The sequence below is a fragment of the Oryctolagus cuniculus genome, chromosome 5 (genome assembly GCF_964237555.1).
Source record: "Oryctolagus cuniculus chromosome 5, mOryCun1.1, whole genome shotgun sequence".
NCBI classification, from domain to species: Eukaryota; Metazoa; Chordata; class Mammalia; order Lagomorpha; family Leporidae; genus Oryctolagus; species Oryctolagus cuniculus.
In genome coordinates this window covers 17,212,701-17,232,635 of record NC_091436.1, presented here as the reverse complement: position 1 = coordinate 17,232,635, position 19,935 = coordinate 17,212,701, and the positions used below count along the sequence as shown (strand labels likewise).

The following is a 19,935-nucleotide window of genomic DNA, read 5'->3' as shown; positions in this document are numbered from 1 at the left end:
GTCCTTACAGGCTGGCGTGCAGTACTGTAATCAGCGTTAGCTAAGTACCCTCCGTGTGTCCACATCCGCGCGGCGTCCTAAGAGACTGCAGAGAAGCACACGGCCCAAGCCAGCCCTCACCCACTGTATGGAGTGGGTTGGGACAGCATTTGCATCTGTGAGATTTACAAGACAGTTGGTAACTCCTAACTGCCACAGGAAATTAGGGCCAACACCTCTGAGCTGCAGGCTGTGGTGAGTGCCCCTGGCCTTCACACAGCCTTCAGAGCGATCTCGCTTTCCCAGAGATCCCACCGAAAGAAAAGGCATGTTTCCTTTTAACAAGAGCAGGGGGCGGTTATCTTCTCGGAAGACCGATCTGGGGGAAGATGACCTCACGCACTGGCTGTTAAGCTGTTTCCCTTGGCCTCCTGGGGGAAGAACGTGGGTCGCCTCTCGCGGGTCTCCTTCGGGAAGTGCATTTGTGTGAGCTGGGAAGGGTGGGGTTGACCCCGCAGGCAGGACATCACCCTTCTTCCTCTTCCTGTTCTTGCTTCTCACAGCAGTCATGGTCATTGCTTAGCTTCCTGTCGGGGAAAACCTTGAGTACTGAGCGCCCACCTGCTCCACCAGCAAGTGAAAGATGACAAAGGGTTGGATGCTGCTGTTCGGCTGAACCCTGAGCTGCTCCCAGGCCCCCTCTTAATAGCGTCCAAGGCAGAAGAGACCTGAAGCAGACATGGAGCCACTCTTTGTGGCATGGAAGGAGCAGGAATCTGCTGTCTTGGCGAATTGCATTCTGGTGCAAACCTCACAGGCAAGTTAAAGGCGGGAATTCTGGGCAGCGGTTGGAGAAAAGACGAGGTGGAACTGGGAGATGCCCGTGCAGCCAGGTGGCTGTGGAGGTAGCTGCAAGCAAGGCAGTTTCAAGGAAGGGGGAAAGTGTCTGGCAGGCTGACGGCTGTGGATATGAGGTGTGGGCATGGCTGGGCTCCTGGCTCAGTGTCCGTTCTCCTCACCCAATGAGCTGCGTGCTGGCTGCGTTCACCACACTGGCCACAGAGATATCGCCCTCCGTGATCTCATGCCTGACTTTAAGAAACCCCCAGTCTAGAAAAATTGGCTTCTTCCTGTTATCCTTGGTCTAAAGCCAGGACCAGTGGGGCCGCTGTTTCAGGGAAGTAGGTGGGGTTGGGACAGAGCCGGTGCAGTGAGACAAACAACGGTAGATGTCACCACCAGGTGCGGTAAGGGCTGCGACCAGGCATTCAGGGAAGGATAACAGCGTACGGGGCGCGTGGGGACGTCAGGCGTGGGGTTGGGGAGTTGCCCTGCGGTATCCTGTGGCTCCACCTGCCGTTTCCCTCACGTACTCCCCAGTCCCCGCTGATGGCTGAGTGCGGACAGTTTGCTGTGCTCCAGAATGGCTCTGGCCACAAAGCCCACGCCTCCCACCGGAACTTCTGATTGCTCCCTGGGGAGGGGGATGCAGCTGTGGGGCAGCGGGAGTGACCACGTCCTCCCAGAAGAGCTCTCCTGGGAGAACAGCAGGGGTTCTTTGGGGTCTTAATATCTAATCCTTTGATTTCAGTGTCACTGTGTTTTCTCCACGGATGGGCCAAGCTGGCCTAGGCTTATCCTGATGGAGCCTCTCCCAGAGTCCCTGCTGCTTCCTCATTCCCAGCCCAGTCTAGAACTCCTAGACACTGAGTTCTAGACAGAGATGATTCTAGACTCCTGTATTCCTGCCTCCTGATCCTGCCGCCTGACGGGCGACACAGAACCATCTGCTCGTCTCCTCCTCCACACAGAGATCAGACCCCAAGCTTGAGCACTTGTTCTACTGATCTTTCCCCCTGAGCCCCCTCCCCAGCTCTGCAGGGAGGTAGCATTGCTTCCTGAGCGACTCTGAACTCATCTGAGCTCAGCTAAGTGCTCTGTGGCCGAAGGAGCCCTGGACAAAGGAACGATGCCCCAATGAGGAAGCAGATGCACCTGCAAGGGGAGCAGGAGTTGCACCTGTCATCACGTGCTGCCCTCGCCACGTGGGCTTGCACTGGCTGAATGCTGCCCTGAAGTGTGGTGCTGACGGAGGAGAGCCATCAGCTCTCCACTCTTGTGTTGTCTTAAATCCCCACCCTCTATCCACAGTGACACCAAAGGTTATCTAAATTAGTTATCTGAAATGATGATTAGGGAAATGTGAGCCAAAAGACTATAAAGTTGCATCTGAAAGCACATATCTTTAAAATACTGTTTCTTTAATAAATTACATAAAGTCATTTAAAAAAATATTTCTTTATCTGAAAGGCAGCAACACAGAGACATGGAGATCTTCCATCTGCTGGTTCACTCCCCAGATGGCTGCAATAGCCAGGTCTGAGTCAGGCCAAAACCAGGAGCTTTTTCTGAGTCTCCCATGTGGGTGAGGGGCCCAAACACTTGGGCCATCTTCGGCTGCTTTTCCAGGCACATTAGCAGGGAACTGGGTCAGAAACAGAGCAACCAGAACTTGAACTGGCGTCCATTTGGGAAGCCAGCGTCATAAGCAACAGCTTAACCTATTGAACCAGAACTCCAGCCCCATGAGTAACCATTTTTTTAAAAGTGTCATCTGTCTTGGGGGACTATGGAAATCTTCTGCCTCTTGCAGAAACAATTTGATCTTATTAAATAAGGTGTGACTTGGCGGGGGGGAGAAAGTGAAGTTAGGTATAGATCATTCTGTCTCTGTAATCCACAAAAGTGATGACAGTTAAAAAAAAATTATCAAAACTGCCTCAGGCCACCTACAGTTAATTTAATCTTTTTTTTTAATTTTGACAGGTAGAGTTATAGACAGTGAGAGAGAGAGATAGAAAGACCTTCCTGCTGTTGGTTCACCCCCCAAATGGCTGCCACGGCCGGCGCTGCACCGATCCAAAGCCAGGAGCCAGGAGCCAGGAGCCAGGCACTTCCTCCCGGTCTCCCATGTGGGTGCAGGCGCCCAAGCACTTGGGCCATCCTCCACTGCCTTCCCGGGCCACAGCAAAGAGCTGGACTGGAAGAGGAGCAGCCAGGACTGGAACCCGGTGCTCATACAGGATGCCGGTGCCACAGGTGGAGGATTAGCCAATGAGCCACAGGCGCCGGCCCCCTCAATTTAATCTTTACTACCTATATCGAACGAATAGAGCATAGAGAGATTCTATGGATTCTTAAAGATTCTAGAACATTCTAGAACTACTTGTCCCTCCCGTAGCTGTAATGCAGTCATCAGTCTCAACCAATGTGCAGCTGCCATCCTGACCAGTAGGGGGCAGCTGTGAGCAGCATACTATTTGTATGTAACTCAGAAACTACCTACTCAGTATGAAGCAACTTCAACTAGTTCAACCAGATAATAATTAGGCCATAGGAGTTAATTTGTTTTTTAAGCCATTGCAAGTATACATGATTGTGAATTTTTATTGTTTTTTAGCCAACTCCTCATCCTCAAAAGCCAACATAACTCTGGAAGAACACTCAGAACATAAGAAAAACTTTCCATGTATTGCAAACAAATTCTGTTTATGTAGAAGAATGTTTCAGTTTTGAAAAGCAATTGTCTCAAAGCTGTTCTAATTGAAAATAGGCTGAGAAAAGAGAAATAGGTACCAGGTGCATGGCCTGCCTCGTCCCCTGCACAGGCAGTCATTTCTGAGCAGTGAAGACTTGGCCTTCTGGGAAAGGCATCTAGCTTGGTGGTTAAGGTTCCCGTGTCTCAATTACAGTGATACCAGGCTCTGGCTCCTGACCCCAGCTTCCTCCCAGTGCAGACCCTGAGAGGCAGCAGTGATGGCTGAAGTCATTCGGTTTCTGCCACTCACATGGGAGATCTGGATTGAGTTCCCAGCTCCTGGCTTCCGCCCAGCCCAGTCCTGAGTTATTGCAGGCATTTGGGGAGTGAGCCAGGAGATAGGAACTAGCTCGCTTGCTCTCTCTCTCTCTCCCTCCCTTCCCCCCATCCCTTTATCTCTCTGCCTCTCAAGTGAGTAAATAAAATTTAAAGAGAAAAAAATTGGACTCCTTTAAGTAAAAAGATGCAGAATCAGAAAGTTTTGGCTGAGGAGACCGGTGTTTCTCCTTAATCTCTACTGGCCATTCTCCTTTACTGAGCAAGTCCACTCCTCGTCCTCACTGGTGTCTCTGCTGTTGTGTCTTCTTGTCTGATCTCCCAGACTTTCCCCCGTCTCCCGAGGAGGTCTAACAGAACACAGGGATGAGTCTGTGGGTGGAGGACCAAGGCGAAGGCGGGAGGAACTGCCCGGACCTGTCTGCCTTGGGTGTAGCACCTCCAAGGAGGACAGGATTCCCCTGCGGTGGCAGCCTGGCCAGGCTGCCCACCACCCACTCCCGCAGAACTGCAGCTGCCCGGGGAGCATGCTGTCCACCACCATGGTGGGGGCCCTGGTCAGAGGCTGGAGGAATCGGAGCTCTCCCCGAAGGGCCGCGCCACAGAACCAAGGGGGACTGCGTACTCAGGGTATGTTGCTGCCACCTTGATGTGACTGGATGGCTTTTCTGGAAGGCGTCAGAGAGGTGATTGCCAGCTTGCCTGCTTTTGACCCCCTCCAAATAACTCGGTGAATTAGTCTGGTTTTCTTGAGTTACTGTGGACTGTGGCGGGCTCCCTCGTGGGAGGTCTGTGCTGCTTGCCTCAGAAGCCACACGGTGGTAAGAGATTGTTATCTGCAGTTTCTTTTCCTTCCAAAGCTTCTGTTTTCAGATGGAATCCTTATTCTGTGATATTTGTGTTGGACTGGTAAGACAGAAAAGGTGGACTGACTTTTGACCAGTTAATGTAAATCATATCACTTTATTAACTCTGGTTTGGGAAATGGAAAAAGTGGTTAGCTTCTGGGTTTCTCCATTAATTATTTTTATTTTCTGTTTGGCTACTATTGTCGTGAGGCCACAATAGAAGAAGTGGTGGCAAAAATGTAGCTCTCCTAGTGACTTAGTTCATAAGGGTCTTGTGGCCATCCCTGAAATAAATTTTCATTAGGATGAAATACTTTTGGAATACCTGACCTCATTCTTTTCTGTCTAGACCTGGGACTTCTAACTGCTACTTGCTTAGAAAAAGGGAACTCTTGATCAGCCCATGGGAAAAGCACAAAGCCAGCTGAAGAAGTAGTCAACACCCAGGGGCTCCCTGAGCTGGCTGGCTGCCCCGCAAAATGCTCTTATCTGGCCCAGAGCCCCAAGAATCTCCTAAGCAGTAGGCACCACAACTCTCCTTTCATTTCAACAAATATGTATTGAAAGCCAATATGTGCCAGCCATTGTTGAGGACCACCATGCTCTGATCTATAGCTAACCTACTTTTAAGAGGCATAAAAACTAAATATTGTCATTTGCTTTGTTCTGAAGTTGGCTTCCAACCATACTTTTAGGCCAGCTGACCATATTCAAGAAGATCTGATAAATATTCTTGGCAAGATAATAAATTAGTCATTTAACCAGGTATCCCAAAGGTAGAAGGCTATTCTGTGTTCTAAACTATCAAAGGGTTAGTGATTACTTGTGAAGTCCGAATATTCAGTAAGAAGAATGAGTCATAGGATTTCAAACACTGAACACCTGATTCGGATCCTTTGTTTCACTGATGAGCCTAAGGAAGTTGGTTAGTAGGCTTCAGGTACCATAGCCAGTGAAATGACAAAACAAGATCATATTTCCTAAACTCTCAATCCAGCATGTTCTCCCCAAGCCCCTGCTCTCCTGGCAAATTTGGTAAATTTCTGTAACAATATCCAGGGCCTTATAAGGTAACATAGTAATATGCCAACATGTGAAGAATTTTTTCATTATAGTATTGAGATATAATTCACATGCCACACAATTTGACCCATTTAAAATGTGTAAGTCAGTTGTTTTTGTGAAGTTGTAAAACATAGAATATAAAATTTGCCATTTTAGCTATTTAAGTATATGATTCAGTGGCATTAATTATAAATATATTTGTAATATATATGAATATATCATCAGATATATAATCATATATTATGTATTAAATCATTGTATTATATATATTATAATGTTATACAGCCATCACTACTATTTACAGAATTTGTCATCATCCCACACAGAAATTCTGTAACCATGAAGCAGTGACTCCCTGTTCTCCCTCACCCTGCTTTTGCTGACCTGGAATCTACTTTCTATGTCTGTACATTTGCCTCTCCCAAGATTTCTTGCAAAGGAATTCTACAGTATGTTTCCTTTTCACTCAGCACAATGTTTGTAAATCATCCCTGGCATGGTCAGAAGTTCGTCCCTTTTTATGGCTACCAAAGTGGTCTGTTTTAATTCTCTTTTACTCTGTGCCTTCAATCACCCTTTAATGTCTAGACTGCTTATGAATTCCTTTGAACATATTTTAATCTACAAGTATTTTTAAATCTAAAGCTTCTGAAGTGTGATACAGCTCTTAGAAATGGATTTCATTTCAGTTAGTTCTTTAAAGCAGAGACCATGAATTTATATTTTTTAAAAATCATTTTTAACACCCAGTCCAGGGCCTGGTATACAGTAACTCCTCTGCACCTGAGTGTTGAGATGGACAGATGAGTGGAGTTTAAGATCTTTACATTTAGGTATCAGGAAAGAGGTTTTAAATAAATAAAGGAATATGACCTTAAAGTTTTAGTTCTTTATTTTCTGAAACAATGGTATTTTCTTTTACATAACAATTTACAGTAGCTATTGTTTGACACTAAATAAAAAAAGGCCATGTGTTTTATAATACAAACACACACATAACTCAGGAAATCTGACAATGCCCAGTTCATGCCTGTAGTGAGCGTGTGATGACATGTATCATGGACTGGCTTGGAGTCTCCCCATTGCTAAGCAGTGTGACACAGGACAAATCCTTAAACTCACCGCTGCTCTTGGCCCTATCTGCAGGCTCATTCTTCCTCAGCACCGGGCTGAGGCACTGAGACCAGGCAAGTGTAAGCACAGCTCGCTGGGGCAAGGAGACTGAGCTCAGAGGTGGCTATCAGGGTTTCTCGTGGTTAACTTTAAATGCCAAGTGTGACTAGATTTCTGCCTGTTCTATCCAAATAAAGTAAGGATGCATTTCTTCATGGTGTCCTTCAATCCTGGGTATTGGCTCAAGGGGCCCCTGCAGGTGCTAAAATCCAAAAATGCATAAGTCCCCTATATAAAATGGTGCAGTATTCACAGAAAAGCTACCCATATTCTCCTGTATCCTTTTAATAATCTCCAGGTTACTTATAACACCTAACACAATGTAAATTTTGTGTGTAAATACTGGCTATATTGTGTTATTCAGGGAATAATGAGGAGAATGAAAAAAATTATATAGGTTGATAGAGACAGAATTTCTTCCCCCAAAATATTTCCTATCCACGGTTGGTTAAATCTTTGGAGGCAGAACCTGTGGATGTGGGAGGCCAACTGTATGTGTGTTAGTCTACTGTTCAGAGCACTAAAACACGCTGTTCCCGTATCTCAGCTGTTTGGAAAGGTGGGGTGTGGGGGAAGAGGCGGAGGCAGAGGGAAACCCTTGGTGAGGAGTCAACAGCATCACAGGGTCACAGTGCCAACAGATGCTTTCCTCACTGTCTCTCAAATACCCAATCACAAACAAGCATTTGAAATTTCACACGGCAATTGATAAAGACCCCACCACCACCACCTATGACACTCATGTGTGACTCAGCAGGTGCAGAAGTGTGCATCGTGACTTTCCCTGAGGTCCTCCCTCTCTATCTGGATGAGAAATCCCGAGTTAGATGGCTGTGGCTTGATACTCTCTAAATCCACCATGCCCGGTGTCCTGTACAAAGTAGGCCCTCAGTGAACATCATAGAGCGTGACTTTGAAAACAGGAAATACAAGATGTAATAAAGTCAGGAACCAGGCTTTCGTACCTGGCCTGTGTAATCTGTCTCGATGCTTTGCAAAGCATACCAGCTACTTAAGTTATTATTGCTTTTTTTCAATTCAAAGGCCTACAGAGTACTATTGGCCCAAATATAAAATAATAATTTCTGACTGTAGAGCTGTGTACACACTGTAGTCAAAAAGAAAGCCCTTCCTTCCTCATTTCTTACTGACAGCCTGTAATCATCTTTGGCAATTTTTAAGATTCTTTTTAAACCACTGTATCCTTCCTTATGCTGGCTGGGAGGAACTACCCCTTATATCAATGGAATGGTTCTCATTCCTTCCCAAGCCAACCACCCACTTGGTGAGGACAGGCCGTGGTAACTCTCAGCCAACATTCTTTTTAAGCAAGCGCTGTAAGGGAAAAAGATGATAAAGTCAGTTTATCCCCAAATATTTACTGAGGGCCTGCAAGAAGTTTGGTGCAGCCATTCCAGAAAACACGCCTGAGCCACTGTGTATGTTCTACCCAAACCCGATCTCCTCATTCACTTCCAGTCTGTGCTTGAAGGAACCAGGGGCCAGGGGTGGATCTGAGTTTCTGTCCAGCAAGGATGTGGCCAGCCCCTTCACTGGGAGCAGTCTGAGGTGGTCTGGTTAGGCCTCTGTGGATCCCAATGGGAATTCTGAAGCTTTCCCCACACAGCTTAGCAACTGCGGGCATGCGCAAAATGAAGGCTGAGCAGTGGCACATCGCAACTCGAGGCTTGGTTTGCTTCTATACTAAAAGAACTTTATCTCTGTAAACGAAAAATAAAATTACCCTCATTTTGTAATTAATGGTAATGACTAAAAATGACAATAATGCTTTAAAATAATTTTTACTATATCTGTCACTATTTTCTGATGGAATTTAATGGACTCATACTCTGACCTATACTTATTTTAATTAGTTTAAATTCAACCATATAACTCTTTCCCCATATTTTCTCATAATTAACTATATAATTACCACTTAGTAAGAGCCCCTTATTTTAATTAGAATAACCGTGGGGTTCATGATTCAATAACTATTCACCGAGCAGTTGCTATGTGAGAGATGAATGGGCATGCTGGAAAGAAAAGAATTCCTATGGCTGGTCCTTCCCCTCAGAAACGTGTTGGTGACTGAGAGAAAGCAAACGTGAAGAAATGCAGCGAAGGATGTGATTAGGCAGAATTAAGTAAATGCTAGATGTATAACAGGAAGAAATCATTCATTGCAAGGTGCAGTGTAGTTTCCCAAGCAGGTAGAATTTAGACTGGGGCTTCCAATTCATTGTGGATACTTTACACTCTGAAATCAGGACAGGTAGAGAAAAAAGTGTGCTCCTGTCACACTTTCAGTCCTTTGTAAAGTCGTGTAGGTTCTACTAAGTCAACCTGAAGAGGTGCAAGTCATTTAGTTGTGCGGTCAGAGCAGTGATAGTATATAAGCTTATCCAAAGGCCCCAAGGGCATGGCCACTTCCATAGCCAGAGAGCAGTGAGACGGGCATCCCAAAGGCAGGCACTGGCAGGAGCAAAGCAATAGAGATTTGAAAAGCGAGTGGCATTTGTGGGGAAAGTTAAGTGGTCTTGGATGGCTGCGGTCCCAGCAGGCCTGCATGTCAGGGTGAGGAGCTTGGGCTTGATCTGTGAACCCTAGGAGCACCATCAAGCCTCCTGGGCGGGGGGTAATGTGCATCTGGGATATTAGAAGATACGTAAAGACAAGGCTGGAGGAAACGGGAGACAGTTTAGCAGGTGACATTAAGGAAGTTACTGCGATGATTCAGGCTGAATCTGGTGGAAGTAGGGCCAGAAGGAAAGGGTAGGGAGGAAGGACATAAGGTTAACTGATGCTGTTTATGACCTAGGTAGGTGACATCATGCCTATTGTTTATAAAGCTCTATTATCTCCCGTGGGTTTAATTTACAGAGGTGATTGAACCCATGCGAGTTTGGTTTATGGAGGAGACTGAGTAACAACATGGAGAGACTAAAGCCATTGAAGAAGATTCTTACTAACGAAAGTTCCCTAAGAGGCGTAGGCACCCATGTCATTCAGGGTCATGTGGGGAAGCCTAGGCCACAGCCTTCACCGGGGCTTCTGTGAGAAAGGCAAGGTGGGCCAGGGTGAACAATGTGGGACCTGCTGGATGGACTAATTAGGGCTGCACTGGGAGTCCAGAGGGCATCCCTTAGTCCAGTGGCCCTGGGTTGATTTAGAGCAAGGGAAATCCTGGTGTGGTGTGTTAGTTAAATAAATGGATAATTCAGAGCCTGGGCTCTGTTAATTTGGCTCTGTGATTAACAGACATCAACAAAGCAAATACAGAAACTAAAAATTGTGAATTAGAGCATTGATCTCCATACTGGAACACTGGGCTGATGCTGTTTGTGCTTTTATCCCACGTAGTCCTCTTAGCCATCTGTGCTAACTGCTGAAAATCCACATTTTAAACATAAAGCAACCCAATGAGGTTCCTTGCTCAGGTTCACGGAAGTGAACTTGCCTTCTGAAGCCTGTGTGTCGTTGATTCCTACCCTCTGCTCCTGACCATTGCACACGGCCTTCTCTGCCTGACTCACCTCCTCACTGTGGGCTCAGAACCTGAAACTGATCCTGTTCAACAGGCAAGGGTAGAAACTCTCCCTGTGCGCATGCGCGCGCACGCCCACACCCACACCCACACCCACACCCACACACACACCCCAATCCTGAGCCTCTCTGGACCAAGGAACAGAGGGAAATTGCCGTCTCTCACTACCTCTGCACATCTCTACCTCCTTTGTCACAATAACTTGAGAATGTACGTGTCTGTGTGAGGAGGCTTTGAAGACTCATGCAAAATGGAATTGCAAGATAATGCACCTTTTCCCCCATGAATATTTGGAGCCCTCTTGTGTGCTGGTACACTCTTCAGCATGTTTAAACAAACAAAACTAAAATTTGTGAATTCATCATTATCCCCTCTACTTCCTGGAAGTTGCTTCTCAAATTTTGATCTCTCTCTATCTCTCTGTCTCTCTGTCTCTCTCTGTGTCTCTCTGTGTCTCTGTCTCTCTGTATCTCTCTTTCTTTCTGTCTCTCTCTCTCTCTTTCTCTCCCTGTCTCTCTCTCTCTCTGGTCACCATAACTCTGGGACTTGGAAGCTCTTGTGTCAGCAAACAAAGCCCTCAGGAGATTCCTTCTTCCCCTGTATTGTCAGCCAGCGTGCAGATTGCCTGGACAACCCTGTCTGAGTTCCCAGATGGACTCCGAGCCCCTGCATCCATAATTACCCTCTTTGGTCACCCTGCAGCGTAATTCCCGGCTCAGGCCAACGATGCCCCATGTGGTCCACCTCTGGCTTTGTTCTGCAACACTGAGCTGCCTTCTCACCCCATCTTTCTTCACATCTTCACACACCACTTCCACCAAGAGCCAGCCCCATACTCAGCCCCTGTGGGAAGGCATTCGCAGGACGCACTGTCTCACTCTCAAATCACGCACTGTCTGAGAAGCGTCTGCTTTGCACGAGGCCACAAGGAGCCCGGGTCAGGGTCTCGGGTACCTTGTGAAGAGGCGGAATAAAAGGAAAGACAGAAACAGCACTTGAAGAAGATGGAAGCTATGCCACTCGCTAGCTTAGGAGTTATTCCCGGCCAAATAGGTGCTGGCTTTGTGCGTGGTTGTTGCTTCATTCATCTTCACCTTTCTCTCTCTGCTTGATGGCGCAGGGGGGTGGCTTTGAATCTCTACCTGGATCCTGAACTGTCCGAGGACAGACATCACAGCTGTAGCTGATAAGAGCCTTTGCCTGCTCTGTGCCCACCATGAGCCATGTGCATGCAGGGCTGTGCGCCAGGGAGTTATTCCAGCATAAAGATCGAAGGTGTCAGAGTTAGGCTGTCCAGGTACAGACACCAGTTTCGCTACCTACTAGTTGTAAGACTTTGAAAGTTACTGATCTGCAGTATAGCATCGAGGTGATGGCAAGATCTGCCTTTGAAGTTGTTGTGAGGATTAGATGAGCCTATGTGAAAAAGACAAAGGTTAAAATGGTGCCTGGCATGGAGTGAGTACTCCTAAGTGTTATCTGTAAGTATCATGTGGTCTTCACCAGTGAGTGACTTACACCCTTTAGATGTTTGCTAGTTAATTCCTAGTAACTGTGCCTGCCTTTCTCTCGTAAGTCATCACTCTGTCTGCTTCCTGTGCTAGTAAGCTTTTACAACAACCCAAATTACAAATCCTTGGTGTAAGCACTTCCCCTGGAATACAAGGGTCAGTGATATTTTGTTATTGCCATACTGACATTTTAATAGCCAGCAACAGCATTTCAAAGAATTGCGAAGACACACAGCATCTGTCTGTCTCCATATTGGAGTCCCTGTTATGTTTTTGTTTCCATGTGAACCCTCGATTTTTTTCAAAAGTTTATAAGCCTTTTGCTCCACAGTGAGATTCAGCAACTAGTTTCTGTTCCAAAGAACAATATTTGTCCTGCTTGAAATTCAACCCTGATTTCCATTTTCTTTACTGAGAGATTGCTGAATGCTTTATGCGTCTAGAAATCGAATTTAACTTGACATTTTTGCAAGGGTAATTTTTCATTTCTTGTAATTTTTGAAATAGTTCTTTAAAGCTGTGAGTATTGTGCCTTTCCTTTTGATTTTTAAGTGCTGAGTTGCCTTGAGTTGGTTTTAGATTGAGATAAGGCTGCAGAAAATGTTAAAATTCAACAGAAATTTATCTGTGTTCTACAGACTTGTATCCTGGATGAAGAAAGTATTTGTTTCATAAAGACAAAAGAACAAATCCCACCCCCTTTTTTATTTATTTATTTATTTATTTTTTATTTTTTGACAGGCAGAGTGGACTGTGAGAGAGAGAGAAACAGAGAGAAAGGTCTTCCTTTGCTATTGGTTCACCCTCCAATGGCCACCGTGGCTGGCGCACTGCGTCCAGCACACCGCACTGATCCGAAGCCAGGAGCCAGGTGCTTCTCCTGGTCTCCCATGTGGGTGCAGGGCCCAAGGACCTGGGCCATCCTCCACTGCACTCCCAGGCCATAGCAGAGAGCTGGACAGGAAGAGGGGCAATGGGACAGAATCCGGTGCCCTGACCGGGACTAGAATCCAGTGTGCTGGTGCCGCAAGGCAGAGGATTAGCCTATTGAGCCTCGGTGCCGCACCCTCCCCCCCCCCCTTTTTTTTTTTTTTTGAAATTTTGCAATGTGGGGCCTGGTGATGAACTCTAGCACGAGAGAAGGCAGCTCTGAGTAGATCCTGGCTCTTATGCTTACCAATTGTATGGACCTGCCCAAGCCTCCAATTGCCCATCTTTGAAATGGGAGCACTAGAAATCTTGTGAAGACTGAATGAGGCCTCACCTCCTGTATCAAGTACTTATAGCACTGCCTAACCACCAGGACATTCAGATCTTTACTATTGTTGTTTTACTGAGGTCTGACCCTAAAATTTCTATCAACCATATATATGGTCATTGAAATTTCCTTGCAACAAAATGGGCCCTCCTTGAATGGAGGGGAGTTTCGTAGGCGAGTGTGTGTCTCAATGTCTTTAAAATTTAAGTCACACATGCCAGGTAGAACAAAGAGGTGGGGATGGATTATAAAGATTGTACTTTAAACTTTGAATCATTACCTTTAAAAATGTCCATTTATCATTTTCTTAGCTCTTTTCTCAAAAGGTCAGGTGAACTTGGGGCATTCTCAATATCAATTATACGGAGTGTGGAAAACTGCTATGACAGCCCTGGCTAGATATCAAGGCTGCGATGAGGAAGTAGTCTGATCACAGAGAATATTTGAGGGCATTTTCCTCCTGTAAATATTTTTAGCCCATATGTCCTTTAAATGACTTCTTTTAACAGCTTCTGTGGGAAGTCCTGAGAAGTCTGGCAGTGAGATTGGTGCTCAGACTGAGACCTGCAGGGAGGGAGGGATTTGCCATTGCATAGTGTCTGCCTCCCTCTCTCCCTGAGGCCCTAGCCACTTTGAGGCCTGCAGGGATGGCAGCCTGCCCGCTCTGGAAGAAAATCTGCCTTTTTGAATTTGAAGTCAGAAGATTAACTTTAGACACTTGTTAATCTTGCCTTAACCACTTTGAACACATCATTACACACATGCATAGGCAAAGGCACATAAACTTCCTGTCTTCTGCAGTGCTGGTTGCAAGGGACCTTTTTCTTTAGCTCTGTTGATGTGATTTTGTGAGTGTGTTCAAAGCAACAGCATTTCTAGGCAAAATGTATGAAAGGCATCTTAAGCCAAACAAAAGTTTAAAAATGAATAACTGATTTATGAGCATAATTTTGCCAAGTGTCTTTTAAGTCCAGAGATGTCAGATATCATCAATGAAAAGGAAAAATGGCTCAAGGTAAGTATTCTTTAAAGTTCTTCTAGTATGCATGAGAACAAGTGCCCTAGGGGCCCAGCACTGTGGCACAGCAGATTAACAATTTACAATTTAATACTACTTTATCCCTTTTAGTATTTTTTTGTTCTACTTAATACTATTCGTTGAACTGTATAATTAACACACAATTATTTTTAGGTGTTTAAATTTAACTGAAAAATGATCCCTGTTAAATAGAAGAGTGAGAATGAGAGAAGGAGGAGATGTACACTTTGGGACATGCTCAATGGGACTTGCCCCAAATGGTGGAGTTAGAAATGTACCAGGGGATTCCAGTTCAGTCCCATCAAGGTGGCATGTACCAATGCCATCTCACTAGTCCCAGTGATCAATTCAGTTCACAATTGATCACACTGATAGGATTAAGAGTCAAAGGGATCACATAAACAAGACTAGTGTCTGCTAATACTAACTGATAGAATAAAAAAGGGAGAGAATGATCCAACATGGGAAGCAGGATACACAGCAGACTCATAGAATGGCAGATGTCCTAAACAGCACTCTGGCCTCAGAATCAGCCCTTAAGGCACTCGGATCTGGCTGATGAGCCCATGAGAGTATTTTAGGCATGGAAAGCCAAGACACTCTGGCAAAAAAAAAAAAAAAAAAAAAAAAAAAAAAAAAAAAAAAAAAAAAAACCCTAAATGAAAGATCTCTGTGAGTGAGATCCCAGTGGAAAGAAGGGGCCATCAAAGAAGGAGGTACCTTTCTCTGAAGGGAGGAGAGAACTTCCACTTTGACTATGACCTTGTCTAAATAAGATAAGAGTCGGAGAACTCAAAAGGCTTCCATAGCCTTGGCAACTCATGACTAGAGCCTAGGGAGATGACTGACGCCATAAACAAGAGTGTCAATTTGTTAAGTCAGCAACAGGAGTCACTGTGCACTTACTCCTCATGTAGGATCTCTGTCCTTAATGTGTTGTTCAATGTGAATTAATGCTATAACTAGTACTGGAACAGTATTTTACACTTGTGTTTCTGTGTGGGTGCAAACTGATGAAATCTTTACTTAATATATACCAAATCGATCTTCTGTATATAAAGATAATCGGAAATGAATCTTGATGTTAATGGAATGGGAGAGGGAGCGGGAGATGGGAGGGTTGTGGGTGGGAGGGAAGTTATTGGGGGGGGGGGGAAGCCATTGTAATCCATAAGCTATACTTTGGAAATTTATATTTACTAAATAAAAGTTTAAAAAAAAAAAAGCCATGGCTGGCAGCGCCAGCTTCCCATATGGACTACAGTTTCGCGTCCTGGCTATTCCACTTTCAATACAGCTCCCTGCTAATGTGCCTGGGAAAGCAGTAGAAGGTAGAAGGGAGACCCAGAAGAAGCTGCTAGCTCCTGGCTTCCACCTGACCCAGCCCTGGCCATTGCAGTCTTATGGGGAATGAATCAGGATGGAAGATATCTCTCTCTCTGTCTCTCTCTCTGTGTAACTTTGCCTTTTAAGTAAATAAAATAAATCAGTTTTTAAAAAATTATTTAAAAAGAAGAGAACATGACCCTGATAGTGGGATGGGAGAGTTAGACATAAACTTCAAAGATGTTATTTACAGAGATGGCTGCCTCTTCACATGTTACCTATTAAATAGAAGACATTGTTATATTTCAGAAAAGAAAATTACTTTTGAATTACCAAGAAAACATAAAAAATTGTGCAATGTCAGTGAAAAACTCCTTGACTTTGATTATTTGATAGTTTGAGAGAGAGAGAGAGTAGAGAGAGAGAGATTTTGCTAAAGATTGTTACTATCAGAATTACTTTTAAATACATAAATTTTTTAGTATTTAAATATTTCTGTGGCACTGCAATGGAATAGAATGATAATTTGACTTGGAAGGAGTAAGGACCGTAACAATTTGTAAATTCTAGAGCTGAAAAAGATGGATAAAATAGTAAAGTCTCTGTTACTGTGTCCGCAGACCAGCGGGTCATGGTGTGGACAGTGCAGCAAGGGCTGAAGTTGGTTCGGGTCTGGGATCCCTTGCTGTGTGAGTTGGTCAGGTTATGTGTCTGGGAAGTATGTTTGTCATGGGCATATGTATCTCAATTTTTATTCCAAGTTCTCGCCCCCTACAGAGATAAGAAGTCAAAGCATAGGCATAAGTGTTGTGCACTTGTGAGAGAAGGATTTATTTAAAAGTAAGAGAATGGATATACATCCACAGATGAGCGTGGATCACCTTACATGGAGACATACCCAGCATGAATGTGCCAGAGAGCTGCCTGCAAGGAGAGGGCATGGGAGGGAGCAAGGGCCAGAAGCCAAAACGCAAAAGGGCAGCAGTCGCCTTTATGGAGTAGGGGGTGGTGCCCTGGTTGAACAGACAAACAAGATGGAGTCTGGGTGGAGTTTAATGTGCATCAGGCTATCTGGGAGTTCCTTGGCACTTCCACAGAGTCATAATGGCTTCTCCTCCCTCCTGGTGCATCATAGGAAGGTGGATGTATTGGACTGACAGGTTAGGAGGTAGTTTCACTTAGGGCTAGAGGCAGCAATCAGGAACGTCTTCCAGCTCACCTGTTCCTACCTGATTATCCTGCCTGTGTCTCCCATATCAACTTCAGCTCATTCTCAGTTTCCTGGGACTCTCTGGAGTGGCTGAGCTTAGGGCTTTGAAAGTTGACAGGAAGACTTGGGGAGACTTAAGGACACCCAGCTGGGAAGTGAGGCAGGTGCCTGGGGGTGAGGAGGTGACTTCAGTGTTGTTGGGGACAAGTCTCTCCTATTTCAGAATCTTGCCCATGGCTGGCCTGGGACGGGGAGCCCTTTGGAGAGGTTCTGCTTGGTCATTCAGAATTTAGATGACCTCAGCAGGGGGAATCAGCTCTTTGTGTACAACTGGAAGAGAGTTTGGCTTCTCCTCCTATTGAAACATCTGTTTACTCTGGCCAGCCTGGCAGGTGGGAGACTGACACAGACAGTTCCCTATGGTGCAAAGGGAAAATGCTGTTTTGTTTCCTAATACCAGAGCAGCTTTCTGATGGTGAAGAATCAAAATGTCCCCATGTAGGTACTTGCTTAGGAACCTAATTCCAGTCCTTATTCATTGAGCCAAGAAATCTGCTTCTTAGAAGCTTCTCAGGGCATTTGTTCTTCTGCTGGGTGGTTTTTAATAGTGGTAGGGTAAAGGGCAAATCTTGGCTAGTGCATCAGATGGGATCAGCTGGGAGCCACCTCACATTATATCAATTCCGATTATGTTGTAAGGACATTGTTACCACATTAATGGTTTTACTCCCTAATCTGGCCATGTATTATGAAAATAAGATATATAGCAAAACCTTACTTATTCCAACTAATTGAAATACTCTGTTATATATATGTGTGTATATATATGAGGACACTTCCAAAAGGTCATGAAAAAATAGAAATAAAATTGTGAGTGTATTTTGGTGCACAAATGTTTTTAAATCCATGCAATTTTTCATAATGTGTGTCTTTCACAATCACTTGAAGACCCCTGGTATGCAGATTCCAAATTTTTTGAACCATAAAAAAATACTTATCTTTTAATTCCATTTTATATGAATTTCAAGTACTTTTGTATGTATATGTGTGTGTGTGTTTGAGCATGCGTGTGAGTAGGAAAACAGTATACTCAAGGAAGAATATTTTGGATATCTTTAATAAATTTAGACTGATTTATAAGGACTACAGTAGTGAGAGCTATTAAAGATTATTTCAGTAAATGTTAAAGAATACAAGTACCTCTGAAGTCCTTTTCTAGGCCAGGCAAAAATTACGTTCTGAAGCATCTCATTTATTCTTCTCCAAAAGTTGGATAGAACGTGTGTGTATTTAAGTGGGTTAGATGGGTTAGGATGGATGTATTTCAAGTCTTGTATTCATCTCTTGCTTTAAAAGAAGCCAAGTGACTTCTAGTTGGCATTTGTATCTACGGATGATTTGCAAATAAGTTGAATTGATTACAGTTGTTAAGCTCTATCCCTGGCCCAAAAATAAAAAGTTAGGTTTATTTATATATATGTAAATATATATATTAAAAAATATATCAATCTGAAGTGACTTCCAAATATTAAGTCCTCTGAGGTCTGCCCTATGTAACGGGGATCTTGATGATTGAATGTCTTGTCCCCATATCCCCTTGCTAATGAGGAAGAGAGCTGTTTGATTATGAATCTCTCTACCAGTTCAGGTCACACCGTGCGCCCTGCCTGCCTGCACATGACAATGGCCAAGCCCTGGGCTTTGCTAAGTACCAGCAACAACAATGCTGACAGCCCGCTGACATTCTGAGCACCATTAGTGTGTGTGGCAGGCGTGGCCAGGCCTTACCCTCGCTGAATCACTTAAGCCTCAGAACACCCCATAAGGCCACAGAAGTTAAGCAGTTTTAAATGTGGCAAAATTAGTCATAATTAAACACGATCCTTACTTTCAAAACAGTTTACTCCATTAGAGACATTCATGAAGACAGTGGACCCTCTTAACTAAACAAATCAACAAATTCCTTTGAATTTTAATGTAAACAAAAGAAAACTTTGAAAATGTCTAATTGCTCTTCTCTTCTAAGGATAAATACGGGCGGTTCTCCACGGCCAGCTATTTTTGCGAACTCCTGCTTTGTTTAGCATTGATAGAGCCAAATTTTAGATCACAAGTTTTAGTCAATAGCTCATGGTGAGAATAATATTTACTCTGGGCAGTGAGCAGGTTCCTATTGTTTCAAACTGGTTGTGTGCTGGCGAAGATAGAGTGGCCATGATGAAGTACCGATAGTACAGTGAGGCATGAGGATGGGGTAACAGGCCTGAAGCAAGACCCCTGGTGTCCCAGCCACCTCGGCAGAAGAGGCCACTCCAGGCCGCCTGCCCAGGCCAGCCAGCCTCCCCAACCCCTCCCTGTGCAAGAGCAGCCGACCTCCACCATTGTTCTGGGATATGTCGGAGACTGAGTAGGTCACTGATTCCCAAAGTGTGTCCCCAGGACCAGTGGCATCAACCATCCAGGTACTTGTTAGAAGTACTCGGGACCACTCTAGCCCCACAGAACCAGACAGCCTGGGATGGGGTCCAGCAGGCTGTGCTTTAAGTATCTCTCGGGTGATCCCGATGCTCAGCCGGTGCCGTGGCTCATTGGCTAATCCTCCACCTGCGGCACCGGCACACCAGGTTCTAGTCCCAGTCGGGGCGCCAGATTCTGTCCCGATTGCTCCTCTTCCAGTCCAGCTCTCTGCTGTGGCCCGGGAGTGCAGTGGAGGATGGTCCAAGTGCTTGGGCCCTGCATCTGCATGGGAGACCAGGAGAAGCACCTGGCTCCTGGCTTCAGATCAGTGCAGTGCGCCAGCCGCAGCACGTTGGCCGCAGCGGCCATTGGAGGGTGAACCAACGGCAAAGGAAGACCTTTCTCTCTGTCTCTCTCACTGTCCACTCTGCCTATCAAAAAATAAATATAAATGAATGAATAAATAAATAAATAAATAAAAAGAATTATGGGGCTTGATTACCTTGGGAGATCCTCACTGTAGGCTTCGGTTTCTTCAATAAAAGCAAAGATTTATAGTAAGTAGGTTTATTCTCAGGCTTCCTCTTCATCCCCAAGGCATATATCCAAACTCTCTGATTCTATATATCTATGATGTAAATGTGCAGAATT

The 19,935-nt window shown here is 45.0% G+C and overlaps 1 protein-coding gene across 9 annotated transcripts in view; it reads left to right on the top strand.

The window, feature by feature from the left end:
• The window catches only part of PLEKHG1 (pleckstrin homology and RhoGEF domain containing G1), a 229,386-nt gene that overhangs the window by 91,572 nt on the left and 117,879 nt on the right, over positions 1 to 19,935 (top strand). For 2 of the 9 annotated variants that reach the window (XM_070073416.1, XM_070073417.1), the window contains one exon: positions 543 to 796. The exons of 6 other annotated variants lie outside the window; for them this stretch is intronic. In XM_070073416.1, coding sequence (XP_069929517.1) covers positions 739 to 796 — 58 coding nt within the window. In that variant the 5' untranslated portion in view covers positions 543 to 738. Of the gene's footprint in view, positions 1 to 542; positions 797 to 3,989; positions 4,484 to 19,935 lie in introns of those variants that run through there. One more of the 9 variants, XM_051854238.2, reaches the window with a different exon arrangement.